General features: G+C 42.9%; 1 protein-coding gene across 6 annotated transcripts in view; it reads left to right on the plus strand.

The window, feature by feature from the left end:
• Positions 1-12462, plus strand: part of MSRB3 (methionine sulfoxide reductase B3) — a 180360-nt gene extending 167898 nt beyond the window's left edge. For all 6 annotated transcript variants that reach the window (XM_070370544.1, XM_005910352.3, XM_070370543.1 and 3 more), the window contains 2 exons: positions 2247-2344; positions 12223-12462. In XM_070370544.1, coding sequence (XP_070226645.1) covers positions 2247-2344; positions 12223-12429 — 305 coding nt within the window. In that variant the 3' untranslated portion in view covers positions 12430-12462. The remainder of the gene's footprint in view (positions 1-2246; positions 2345-12222) is intronic.
• Positions 12463-12930: the final 468 nt, after the last annotated feature.

Consider the following 12930-nt stretch of genomic DNA (forward strand, 5'->3'; position numbering starts at 1 on the left):
GCCTGCAATGCAGGAGACCCGAGTTCAATCCCTGGGTTGGGAAGATCCCCTGGAGAAGGAAATGGCAAGCCACTCCAGTATTCTTGCCTGGAAAATCCCATGGATGGAGGAGCCTGGCAGGCTACAGTCCATAGAGTTGCAAAGAGTTGGGCACGACTTCACTTTCACTTTAAAACATTACCACTAAGTTTCTCTTTAGTATTGGTAGCCTGGCGTGCTGCAGACATGGGGTCGCAAAGAGTCGGTCATGACTGAGCGACTGAACTGAACTGATTGGTGCTTCTGTCGTTAAACAAAGAAGAGCACTGAAATGCGTCAAGTAATCATTAAAAACCAAATAGTGTAGCCCAGAATATGTTGAGAGTCTCTCTGGAATTTAGAAAATGGGGAGAAATGAGTTTTCTTAAGGATACTGATGTTTCTTAGCATAATTAGGTTTTATGGATTATTAGCCTGTATCTACTAAGTTAAGGTTTTCTTTGTGATTTGTAGCAATCTTGAATTAAAATCAAGGAATTGGAAAGTGTTTAAACTCCAGGTGTTAAATCTAGCACTATGAAAGCTGTACTGTTGCATGAGGGGAGTGCGGGGTGGGGAGCTTGGGGGAATTTAGTATAAAAACCTGGTCTGAGCTAATTTGTTTTGTTTGAGACTGGAAATCATATTGTTGAAACTTGCATTCTGTTTTCTTTAAATAGGTGTATTAACACAAAGTACTCTGCTTTCAAAGGGCTTCCTCCTTTCTACAGGAAAAATTTCGCTTCTGGAAAAGAATTGCACAAGCAATTCAGCAACATTGCACCTCTTTCATCATTTGAGGAATACAGACTTCAGCTCAGTAACTCCAGACATATTTTCTGGAAACATGTAAAAACAAGCCCATAAGTACTGAACGTAAAACCTGGGTACACCCATAAACATGTGTACAGTCTTAAGGTCTACTTACCACTGAGTTTTTTAAAGCTGTGTGCATATTTTAAAAATCACTAGAATAAATGAAAATTGGAACAAGATGCTGTTTGAGAGAAGGTGCTACCTGGAGATTCCTGAGGAATACTGCTCTGTAACTGTCCTATGAAGTGAGCATGCCTCTTGCCCATCAATAGATAGCACCTGTGCTTTCCAGACTACTTCCTGTTATTCAGTCGCTAAGTCATGCCTGACTCTTTTTGAACCCATGGACTGCAGGATGCCAGGCTTCCCTGTCCTTCACTATCCTCCTGGAATTTGCTGAAACTCATGTCCGTTGAGTTGGTGATGCCATCCAACCATCTCATCCTCTGTCGCCCCCTTCTCCTACTGCCCTCAGTATTTCCCAGGATTAGGGTCTTTTCCAATGAGTTAGCTCTTCGAATCAGGTAGCCAAAGGATTGGCTTCAAAGCTTCAGCTTCAACATCAGTCCTTCCAGTGATTATTCAGGGTTGATTTCCTTTTGGATTGACTGGTTTCATCTTGCTGTCCAAGGGACTCTCAAGAGTCTTCTCCTGAGAAATTATATTAAGATGGAAACAACAGAATTTAAAAAACATATATTTTAACTATCCAAGTGTTAGTTGCTCAGTTGTGTCCAACTCTTTGTGACCCCATGGATTGTAGCCCACCAGACTCCTGTTCATGAAATTCTCCAGGCAAGAATACTGGAGTGGTTAAGTCATTCACTTCTCCAGGGGATCTTCCTGACCTAGGGATCAAATCTAGGTCTCCTGTATTGCAGGCAGATTCTTTACCATCTGAGTCACCACGGAAGCCCTTAACTATCCAAACTAAGTACTAAAAAAGTACGGTTCCTAAAGAAATATGGAATAGTTAAAGTTAACAGCCAGACCAGTTGGATTGTGTTTTGGAAAAAAAATTTAAAAAATCACACTGTAAAACTCATAGTGCTTCCGAGCTATGCCCAGTGACTCTGAAGAAAAGAACAAGAAGTGGAAGTGGTGAAAGAGAGCTTTGTAAGTTTGGGGATGTGCTCAAAACTACTGGGTGTTCTAAGAGAGTCTCACGAAACATAAATCTCAATGCAACTGTAATCTGGATGTGAGGAAAAGGTTATTCTTAAAAAATAGTTGCATTTTTGCAAAATACTTTAACCTTCAGTCTTCGGCCTTTCTTTTCTCAGGTTGAAAAAATTAAGCATGATTCATATACTAAAGATTTCCTTTCTGTGCTTAGTATTCCTTTTAGAATGGCATTCTAACCCATGGTTGTATCTCTCTCTGTTTCGGTTCTTGTGTGTGCTCTGCCCCAGGTTGGCCTTCATTCCACGACGTGATCAATTCTGATGCGATCACATTCACAGACGACTTTTCCTATGGGATGCACAGGGTGGAGACCAGCTGCTCTCAGGTCAGTGTACCCCACCTAAAAACCCCAAATGTTGCTCATTCTGCTTTGCAAACACTGCCAAGACTCCTGGTTGTGCTAAATGTAGTAACTAAGGCCAATTGACCCATCACAAAAGCGACAGACAAGCACAATGAGGTCTCTATCAAGTCCTAATGATATCTCAGTCTTGAGGAGTTTAGCAAGTCCTATTAAATGTCAGTCATTGGCTTCAACGCTAGTAAACAAAATCATTGGTAGGAAAAATTCTTCTCATCGACTCAATACAGTGGGGAATTGAATGAAGATTTCATTACGTGACTTCTCGTGACCTGACATTTTCTCTCTATGTGTGCTCATTGTTCAGTCATCATACCTCTAATGGTAACGATCCGAACATGGTCAACAAAGACCCCAAAAACGTCTCTCCTTGGATGGATGTGAGGAGGGAAGTTGGAGAACAGCAGTAGGAAGAGGAAGTTTAGTGGCAGGCTGTGCGAGGGCAGAGAGAGAACGTGCGAGAAAATAATTCCTTCTATAAGTCTCCTATCCTCATTTCTAAGGATGTTCCTTTCACTCTCCTCTGACTGAATCAGTGCCGGATCTAAGGGGGAAATGAACATGTGTTGAGGAGGAGGGAAAAATATAGTTAATCTGTCATCAAGAAACTTGAACTTAAACCCAAAGACATGGCCAGAACCTTCTTGTACATAGAACTAGAGCAACTGCACATTCTAGTCCAGAGTAGGTCATCCTGCTCTACTTTGCTTTACATAAGTGAAATGGAAAGTCTGAGTGCTGTGGTACCGAAGCGCACTGATGCTAGAGTGCGTTGCTGGGGGCTGTCTCTTGTACAAATTAGAGGTGGAGGGGCACCGTCAGGCAGCTGTGAGGGCAGAGGGATTGCCACGTGAGCCTCCCTCAGCATTCTTCCACCTGCCCTTTAACCCTGTTCTTCAGCCACAGGAGGTTTAGGGAGGAGGTGGCATATTTACTACCAAGTAGGGAGGAAGATTGGTTTGAACCTAACCATCTGATGAATTTCTATTTTATTTTTTAAGTAAAGCTGGCAAGTGAACTGTATTCTAAGTATGAGGACCACTCTCTCCCTTGAAAAAGTAGGCTTTATATCTTATCTAAGTCACATTTTCAATTCACCCTCATTTCTCAGATCTGAGTGTAAGTGAGAAAGTGGTACTTTTTGATTCTGGGTCTCACCCTCAGAGATTTCTAATTTAATTGATCTGGGTGAGGTCTGAACATCAACCTTCTTAAAAGCTCCCCAGGTAAATGCTCACAGTAACCTTCTGAGTAGATAATGTTTCTGTCTCTCTTACAGTGGAGGAAACTGAGGTACAAGAAGTGCAGTTACACTTGTATAAATATTCATAGATTGAACTGAGATTTGAGTGTGGGCATTTAGCTCCAGAGCTTTTTATGGTGCTCAAATGGATAGATAAGTAGATAGATACAAGCACCATAAAAAGTCATGTTGAAATAAGAAAAAAACAAATCCGATGATCCCCCAGCAGTTAGTTCAATTCAGTTCTGGATTCAATTGAATGTTTATTTTCATAACTTCCACAAAAGCAAATTGCAAATATCTACCCAGGAATCTAAAACATTTGACAAAAAAGTGAGATGGGATGGTACATAGTCATTTATAACTTAGGTACATAGTATTTAGTAAACCTCCCTTAAGGCTAATGGTTGTGGGTGTTTTTTTTTTTTTCCCTTTAGATTTTTAAGCTGCCTTAAAGGCTGTTGTATGACTGCTCCTTTTCTTTTCACTCAGAACCTATTTTCAAACATTGAGTTCTATGAAAATTATATGAAAAGGGACAGAAAAAGTGGGGCATAAGATAGTAACTTTCCTTCAGGGCCTACTCTCTGAAGTCTTTGTGACTAATTCTTAAAATTCACAGTTGGAATACACTTCCTCATTTCTCTGTGCCAGCCACTGAGGTGACATCAGTAGGAGTCAAGATAAGACCCTTAGGAAGGTGTCTTGCAGGGACCAAAGAGGAATGAAACCACAAACTGTGCCCCAATTAGGCAACACTCATAACAGACACCACACTAACCCGGGCATAGCTCTCAGCCCTTGGTTAAAGGCCTAGTGACTGTTACTGTTCTTTGGGTGCAGTTGGGTAAAGCACTGATACTCCTTTTCAGCCTCTTTTTCCACCACCTTTATTTCTCACGTAAGAAAGTGCATCTTGCTGACGATGCGTGATGTGTGTGTGGTCAGTCGTGTCCAACTCTTTATGACCCCATAGATGGTAGCCAGGCTCCTCTGTCCATGGGATTGTCCCAGGCAAGAATACTGGAGTGGGTTACTATTTCCTCCTCCTGGGGATCTTCCAGACCCAGGGATCGAACTCATGTTTCTTTTGCTTCCTGCATTGGCAAGGGGATTCTTTACCACTGAGCCACCTGGAAAGCCCAGAAAGTGCTTGACCCTTTCTTAAATAAAAGTCTTAAATTTACAGAAAAGAGCAAGGGATATTTGTTCCGTTTCTTTCTTAAATGTGGAGAGAAAGGGAGGGAAATTTGTTCCATTAATGCATGTGCAAAAGTGCATGCTTTGGGAAGTAAGTGCCACATAGAAAATAATCAGGTTCCAGCCCCAAAGAACATGTTTGCTGGAATCTTCCCCATGTGGACAGAGTGGGCCTGTCTGCCCCACTTTGGGCTAATAGCTCACTAAGCCAAAAGTGTGTATCTTTCCTTTCAGTTTCTTTGTCTTTTAATTTGTGCTTGACACATAAATTTATTTTTCTTTTGTTTTACATTTTTCTTTAGTTTTCTCTTTTCTATTTTCTCATTCATCCTTTTTATCTTGACATGGTGGGGAGGGGTGGGGGGAACTGATTTAATGGTTTCCATACTAGAGAATGGAGAAGGCAATGGCAACCCACTCCAGTACTCTTGCCTGGAAACTCCCATGGACGGAGGTGCCTGGTAGGCTGCAGTCCATGGGATCGCTAAGGGTCGGACACGACTGAGCGACTTCACTTTCACTTTTCACTTTCATGCATTGGAGAAGGAAATGGCAACCTACTCCAGTGTTCTTGCCTGGAGAATCCCAGGGACGGCGGAGCCTGGTGGGCTGCTGTCTATGGGGTCGCACAAAGTCGGACACGACTGAAGCGACTTAGCAGCAGCAGCAGCATACTAGAGAAACTGCTTGTATTTTACTTCCTGGTTTCTCATCCTTAATACTGTTTTTCACTATCGGTTTATCTTCTTTTATCTTTTATTCTTTCAGTTTATGTAGTCTTCTACTTGCAACTTATCCCATTTTTTTTTTTTTTTAACTTTTGGATGTTGACATGGTAACTTATCTAATTTGCTTCTCCTCTTAATAAAACTCTTGTGTTTTGAGTTTACATGGCTTGTCATTTCTCTGGACTGAATTGCATCAAAGGAGTTTGTGTTATGACAAATCTGTTAGTTGTTTTCAGTAGCTTAGAGACATTTTCAGTTGGACATGTTATGTGGAATGCTTCTTTCTTTATGGTAAAGATGGAGCATCTAAACAAGAAGACCCTTTTACTGCCAACTTAACACCAATAAACTGAGCTTCTGTGGATAAAACCAGTAGATTCAACTTGCCTGCAAGGCAGTATGGTGATTTTTTTGGTCTATGGGTCTCTAATTCTTGCTTTAGTACTTAGAATTCTTCTTCCTCTTCTCCTTTTTCTCCCCTCCCCCATCCTCCTTACTCTTCCTCCCCTCTCCCTTCTTCATTGTTATATGAATCACACCATGCAGTTAAGCCTCATATTTGGGTGCATGCATGCATGTTAAGTTGCTTCAGTAGTGTCTGACTCTTGGCGACCTTATAGACTGTAGCCCGCCAGGTCCCTCTGTCCTTGGGATTCTCCAACCAAGAAAACTAGAGTGGGTTGCTGTGCCCTTCTCCAGGGGAGTCTTCCTGACCCAGGGATTGAACCTGGGTCTCCTGAATTACAGGTAGATTCTTTACCGTCTGAGCCAGCAGCTGCTGGTGCTGCTGCTAAGTCGTTTCAGTCATGTCCAACTCTGTGCCACCCCATAGACGGCAGCCCACCAGGCTCCCCTAAAGCCCCCTATTTGGGTAGAAATGACAGACACATTGGGAGCCATGCCTCCCGCCTCTTTATACTACATTGTGGCTTTTCCATGTGTCCAGTGACATCTTAGGTTGTGATATTTTAGTAAAATTTTTATTGAGAAAATTAAGATTTATTCAGTACAGTAACCACTTTCCAGAGAAATAATACAGTCAGGTCCTTCTAAAAGAATCTCTGTGCTTCTCAGTGATTTTTTAGAAGGACCTGATCTTTAAGTTAACAACACAGAAAATAAGCAAGGGTAGTAGAGCTTCTTTATTTCCTTCATCAGGATTCCTGCTTCTGAAGGAAACTGGTTATCCTTTATATTCTGATGTTCATTGCAACTATACCTGTTCTGTTTCACCGTTCTATCTTCTAAGTTAAGGAATTATACTCCACTTATCTCTTCCAAAGTGGAACTTTATCTTAAATCTGCCCACTTTGGGGTGGGCATAGGTAGGTATCTCCCCCCTGGCTGTAACAATTTCCTAACAATTCTCAGTTATAAAGAATTTTCCTCAATTTTATATAACTTACATTTTTAGCTAGTGATAAAAATGTTGCTTCTAATCCAGTTTCACTGATGACTATCAATAATTGCTTGACAGCTTCTCCCTAAACCTCCAACCCCAGCCTGTTTAGCAACATTGTCAGGAATTTAAATTCAGTGGAAAGAGGTAAGATTTGCATGATATAAACTGTAGTTCAGCAAGATAAGTCCCTCCTGGAAATACTTGGGGAATTCTTCCTTCTTTAGATCGAATTTCTACATCTGCAGCAAATGGGAGACCAATAAATCACTGAACATTTTGTAATAATCTTTGAGGAAACCACCAGAACCCTGAGTTTACCCAAGCTGGACTCTGTTTATGACTGTAGCTATTACTGTTTGAATCTATAGTAGAGTCCCTTAGTTTGTTTTAGATCATTATTAATTTGTTCTAAGTCAGCCAAATCAACAGAAAGGTAAATATCCACCAACACAAAGTATTTTTCAAGAGTTGAGCAGTTTTGGGTAAAACTCCAAACCTTATTAAACTTTTGCAGATGACAACTCATATATTGCTGATGATTAAAGATACCCATGTGTTACAATAGGGTTTCAGACTCACAGCCCCCTCTCTTTTTCTTGATCTTTCAGTAAAATCATAATGCTAAACTGGTGACTTCACAATCCTTTCCTTGGCAAAAGATTAATATCACAAGCACAGAAGAAAAGAGCCCTACTTACGCACAAGTGTCTTCAATAACGGTGGGAGAAAACAGGATACTACTGGCAAAGTCAATTGCTTTTCTTCTTAAAACTCTTTTCTCCTTCCCATCCTGCCCCATGCACCCAAGTGTAAAAGCCCGGCTTTGAAACCACTTCATCTTGTAGATCAAACACTTAAGAGAAAATGACAACAATAAAGCCTAAAACATCCTAGGAATAGCTGGGAGAAAACCCTCTAAGACAGTTGGAAATACATCAGTGCAGAAATATGTAACTGGGTTCAATGTACTATTTGTGTTTCTTATGCACACAATTGAGAATTGCAGTCAGATTTTAAGGAATTATGTTAAATTTGATGCCCAATCACTTTTTTTGGATGTGGGGGGTGGGGTGGGCGTCCTTTCCTTTTGTTCTCTGCAGGTTCTTTAGTTGCCAGTTTTTCTGAGTGAGAGGCTTAGGTGATAAAGGATTCCTGTGGGAATTTAAAATTTTTCTTTTGAACAATGCTTATCTCATGCTTCCTCAGAATGAGAGCTAGAATATTCTGTCATAGTTTGTATTTTACCTATAAATGAAAGAAATACATAACTACCTTAAAACAACTTTCAAAATGCACGCCGAAGATTCTACCCTGAAATAAATCATTAACAGCAGGTTTCAGAGATTTCTTCATCGGGCAACCAGTTTGTTTCAGTTACAACCAGGTGTGCTGAGAGAGCCCAACACATTGCCAGTTGGCTGGGGCAGGGGAGGCAGAGCTCGCAGGCGGCTAAAGAAACAGTGCGTCACTGACAACTTTCATTCATCATCCCAGCCTTCCGCCAGGGGTAGAAGGTGGAAAGAATGGGCTCCATGTGCGTTCCCCTCAGGGAGGAGCCTTCAGGGTTTGTGCACTTTTAAAAGAAATTGAGTACTAGTCTTTTGGACTGCAAGGAGATCAAACCAATCAATCCTAAAGGAAATCAGTCCTGAATATTCATTGGAAGGACTGATGCTGAAAAGCTCAATACTTTGGCCACCTGATGAGAAGATCCAACTCATTGGAAAAAACCCTGATGCTGGGAAAGATTGAAGGCAGAATGAAAAGGGGATGACAGAGGATGAAGATGTTTGGATGGCATCACTGACTCAATGGACATGAGTTTGAATAAGCTCCGGGAGTAGGTGATGGACAGGGAGGCCTGGCATGCTGCAGTCCATGGGGTCACAAAGAGTCAGACACGACTGAGCAACTGAATTGAGCTGAACGTTTATGGGAGACTGGGTGTTCCTGGGAGGAAGCAGAAATGGTACCGTGTGGTTAGGCTTCTTCCAGACAAGTGGTCTTACAACTTTACAGGCAGCCAGATGGGCACGTGTGTGGTCAGTGGTAGTTCAGTTTCTAAGTCATGTCCAACTCTTATGACCCCATGGACTGTAGCCCGCCAAGCTCCTCTGTCTGTGGGATTTTCCTAGGCAAGAACACTGGAGTGGGTTGCCATTTCCTTCTCCAGGGGATCTTCTCTACCCAGGGATCTAACCCAGGTTTCCTGCATTGCAGGCAGAGTCTTTACAAACTCAGCCACCAGGAAGGCTCATGTATGTGGTCGCACAGATATAAATGAACACCTTGCTCTTCCCTCCAGCTGGCTCAAACCGTAAAAAATCTGCCTGGAGTACAGGAGACCTGGGTTCAACCCCTGGGCTGGAAAGATCCTCTGGAGAAGAAAATGGTGACCCACTCCAGTATTCTTGCCTAGAGAATCCCATGGCTAGAGGAGCCTGGTGGGCTACAGTCCATGGGTTCCCAATAGTTGGACACGACTGAGCGACTAACACCACACTGTACTGCTCCTCCCTCACTTATGTGAGCCTGGAGTGAATCTTCCAGAACATCTTGTGCAAGCATGATGAAGCAATCACTCTTGTTTTTAGGGGACCCACATCTTTTCTGAGGATTTCCCTACCCCATCCCATCGCCAACCCATACAGTTGTTTGCGAATGATTTTTGTTGCCTTTTCCCAATTATAATTTCTCCTCCTCATCTCCCTCCCGTTTTCTCTTGCCTGGATTAGGGACATCTAGAATCTGTATTTTTCTTACTGTTTAACCAAAAGACTAGTGTCAGATTTAGCAACTGAAACTGCAGGCTGATAACGAACTCAAATCCAATAGATTAAATTACTCTAATTTGGGGAATGAATGACCTGGGCACTAAATACTACAAAATGGCTTTAAGTATACCGTTGCTATGCTTTATTTTTGAAGTAAGATAAATAGAACCATTCGCTAAATATGCTTGAGATGATTAATAAAGGTGCTATCATTTATTTTTGCCCAGATAACTGTATTCTCTCATTAAAAAAAAAAAATCTATCTGAGGCTTTTATGTGAAAACTCCACCTCTCAGATGCCAAGTGATCAAAGTGCTGGAGCTGCACGTGAGATCACTAATTGTGCACACATACTGGTCGCCGAGAGCACCGGTTCCTGTTGGCCTGCACGCTGACTGTTCTGGCAGGCAGAAATAGGTGCTTTCCTGTGTCCATTGGGTAAGCATATGTATTTTCACTGGTGCATCTTAGCTGCTGATGCCTGAAAATTTGGCCTCAATTGTTTATAGAAAGGAAAAGCAATCTGAGCTGTCAGCCTTGATATTACCTAAACCTGCATAAAATGTGGAAAAATAATGCAAGATTTGTTTTTTAGGCCTGTTTCATATTTTCCAGGCAATAGATCAAATCAGTTCAGGGTTCATTTTTAGTTCTTTAATAAGCTGACACAGTATGTTGGCAGTAAAATAAGAATGCACTTTTAACATGGAAGTGCCATAGAGTCGAAGTTGCTATTTGTGCTATTTATTAATAATAGCGAGCCCTCGAGAATGGAGCTTAGTGCTTTCAGTGGGGAAACTGAGATTCTAGTCCTTTCCGTTGTAATAAGCACCGTCCTTCACTTCTCTCTCATCGTCTCCATTTGGTATGGAGGGACAGAAAACCCCATTCCCTTGTCAAGCCCTTCTTTCTTTCCCTGCAGTTTATAAGTGTTTTATACACCAAATGAGCACAGTGAAAAGAATTAATAAATCGTCTCTATGCCTCTTCTCGCATATTCTTCCCTAAATCTTGACTCCTCCATCTGCTGGAAATGTTCTCCCCCAGATCTGCTTCTTCACTTCCTCCAGGTTCTTATCCCAGAGTTGCCCTGGGAGAACTGCCGTTGACCACCTCACCTGGAGCGCCAGCTCCCAGTCTGACAGTCTGAATCACTTTCTCTCTGTCTTAGTTTCTGTGGGTTGGTTGGTTTGCTGTTTGTTTGCTCCTTAGTGTTTATTTCCACCTACTATGCTTACAGCTCCTTATTACCTTTGTGTTTTCTGTCTCTACCAGTGGAATGTAAGTTCCATGAGGCCACTGCCTGTACCTCTGGAGTCTGGGACAGTACCTGACATAGAGTGGGTGCTCCATAAATATTTGTGGAATGAATAAATGGGGATCACTTGCCCCAGGCTTTGATTTCTTTGTTACATGACAAACGATATGTTTTTGTAGCCTCTTTAAATGTGGCGTGCTAACGTCCTGGTGGGCTGCCGTCTATGGGGTCACACAGAGTCGGACACGACTGAAGCAGCTTAGCAGCAGCAACACCAATATCTCCATACCCTTTACCCTGTCCCTGCTGAGAAGGATGGGAGGTAGTTAGTGTGGCCTGTGCACTTGTCTCCTGGAGCTGCACTCAGCAGCAGACTGGTGAGCCAGCCTATTTGGAGACACTTTCTCTGGGCTGGATTTCTCCTAAGCGCCATCATAACCAACCATCCCTCCTTTTGCCTCTGTCTGGACTCTCCGCCTCTTCTCCTTCCCCTCTGGGGATAGTCAGTAGCATGGATTGAGCTCGACAGCTTGTTTCTTCTCCACATGATCCAGTTCGTGCAGGAAAGCAACCCGCCTGGTACCCACCTATCCGAGGCCAGAAAAAAGGATTTCGAGGACTAGTGACATTTCCATTCGCCACTCTGCAGTCCTGGCGACCATAACATAAATCTGTTGTGCCCTGCCATTGCTTTACTGGGTTCCAAGAACATCCAATGCTTTTCTGATGTTAAGTTTTACTGCCCATGAAAGCAAACAACACCTCCGTCATGGCCAGTTACACAGTATCTTTTACAGTGGACTTCTGCATACCTGAAACCCACCCATCCAAAGCCAAAAGCAATGCCGGGGGCGGGGGGCAGGTGGAGTGGGTGGGTGGGAGGGGGTGGAGATTTTATTCTGCCATGTTTCTTACAAGGGAAGATCAAGGGTCAACTCAATTCATAAAATTACTGCAGTCATTTTTCAGCTGGCTGAGCAGCTTCACAGATCAAAAAATACAGTGGCTCCTAAATGATTTCTGATATGCACAATTCTAGTGTTTTTTATTCTCAGCATGTGGTGCAAAGCCTGCCAGAAACCATCTTTGTAGCTATTGACAGGCAGATTAGAAATCATCCACGATGGTTTCCATCATTTCTCTACAGGCCGGTCATCCATTTAAACCGCTGACTGCGAGTTCCCTCAAAGCCTGCGTTGTACACACTGCTGACCTACAGTTTGCTCTTCTGTTGCAGTGCGGTGCTCACCTTGGGCACATTTTCGACGACGGACCTCGTCCAACCGGCAAAAGATACTGCATAAACTCGGCATCCTTGTCTTTCAGCCCTGCAGAGAGCAGTGGCGCCCAGGGGACAGCGCGGGGGGCAGCCCGGCCCCCGGTGACAAGACGGAGCTGTAGAGACGCAGCCGGAGGCGGCGACAGAAGAAACAAGTGTACTTAATGCACAGCTTATTAAAGCGAATCCCATAGCGTTTCTCTCAGATCTATTTTTTCAAAACTAGAAGGGCAGTTTTATGCTATTGGTATTTTTCTTCTTGCTTAAACAGAGGCCCTGGCCATCCATGCATTTTGCTGTTGACTAGATGGGGAACTGCAGATCTTGAGTGAACTCAGAGATAGCTTCGTGAACCTTCTTTACAAGCCACTTGGGTAGCATTTGGCATTATTTTCTTCGCCCACATAGCTTCCTTTGCTTTCTTTTATTTCCGCCTCCCTCTTGCTTAAGAGGCAGAAGGTACTCGGTCTTCAGACAAGAAAATCAAGGTCTGCTCTGCAAAGCTGAGACCAGGGCTGAGGGGTGATGGGGATGTTGAGACCTGCGAGACACATGGCCTGGAGGCATTTGTGCAGATCCACCTAAGATAAGGATGGAGTGATGTCTTAGGAGACTTTTCAGCTTTGTGGAAAGTTTGAGCTAAGGTCGTTTATTCTCACTAAAAGG

This window comes from Bos mutus, chromosome 5 (genome assembly GCF_027580195.1).
Source record: "Bos mutus isolate GX-2022 chromosome 5, NWIPB_WYAK_1.1, whole genome shotgun sequence".
Taxonomy (NCBI): domain Eukaryota; kingdom Metazoa; phylum Chordata; class Mammalia; order Artiodactyla; family Bovidae; genus Bos; species Bos mutus.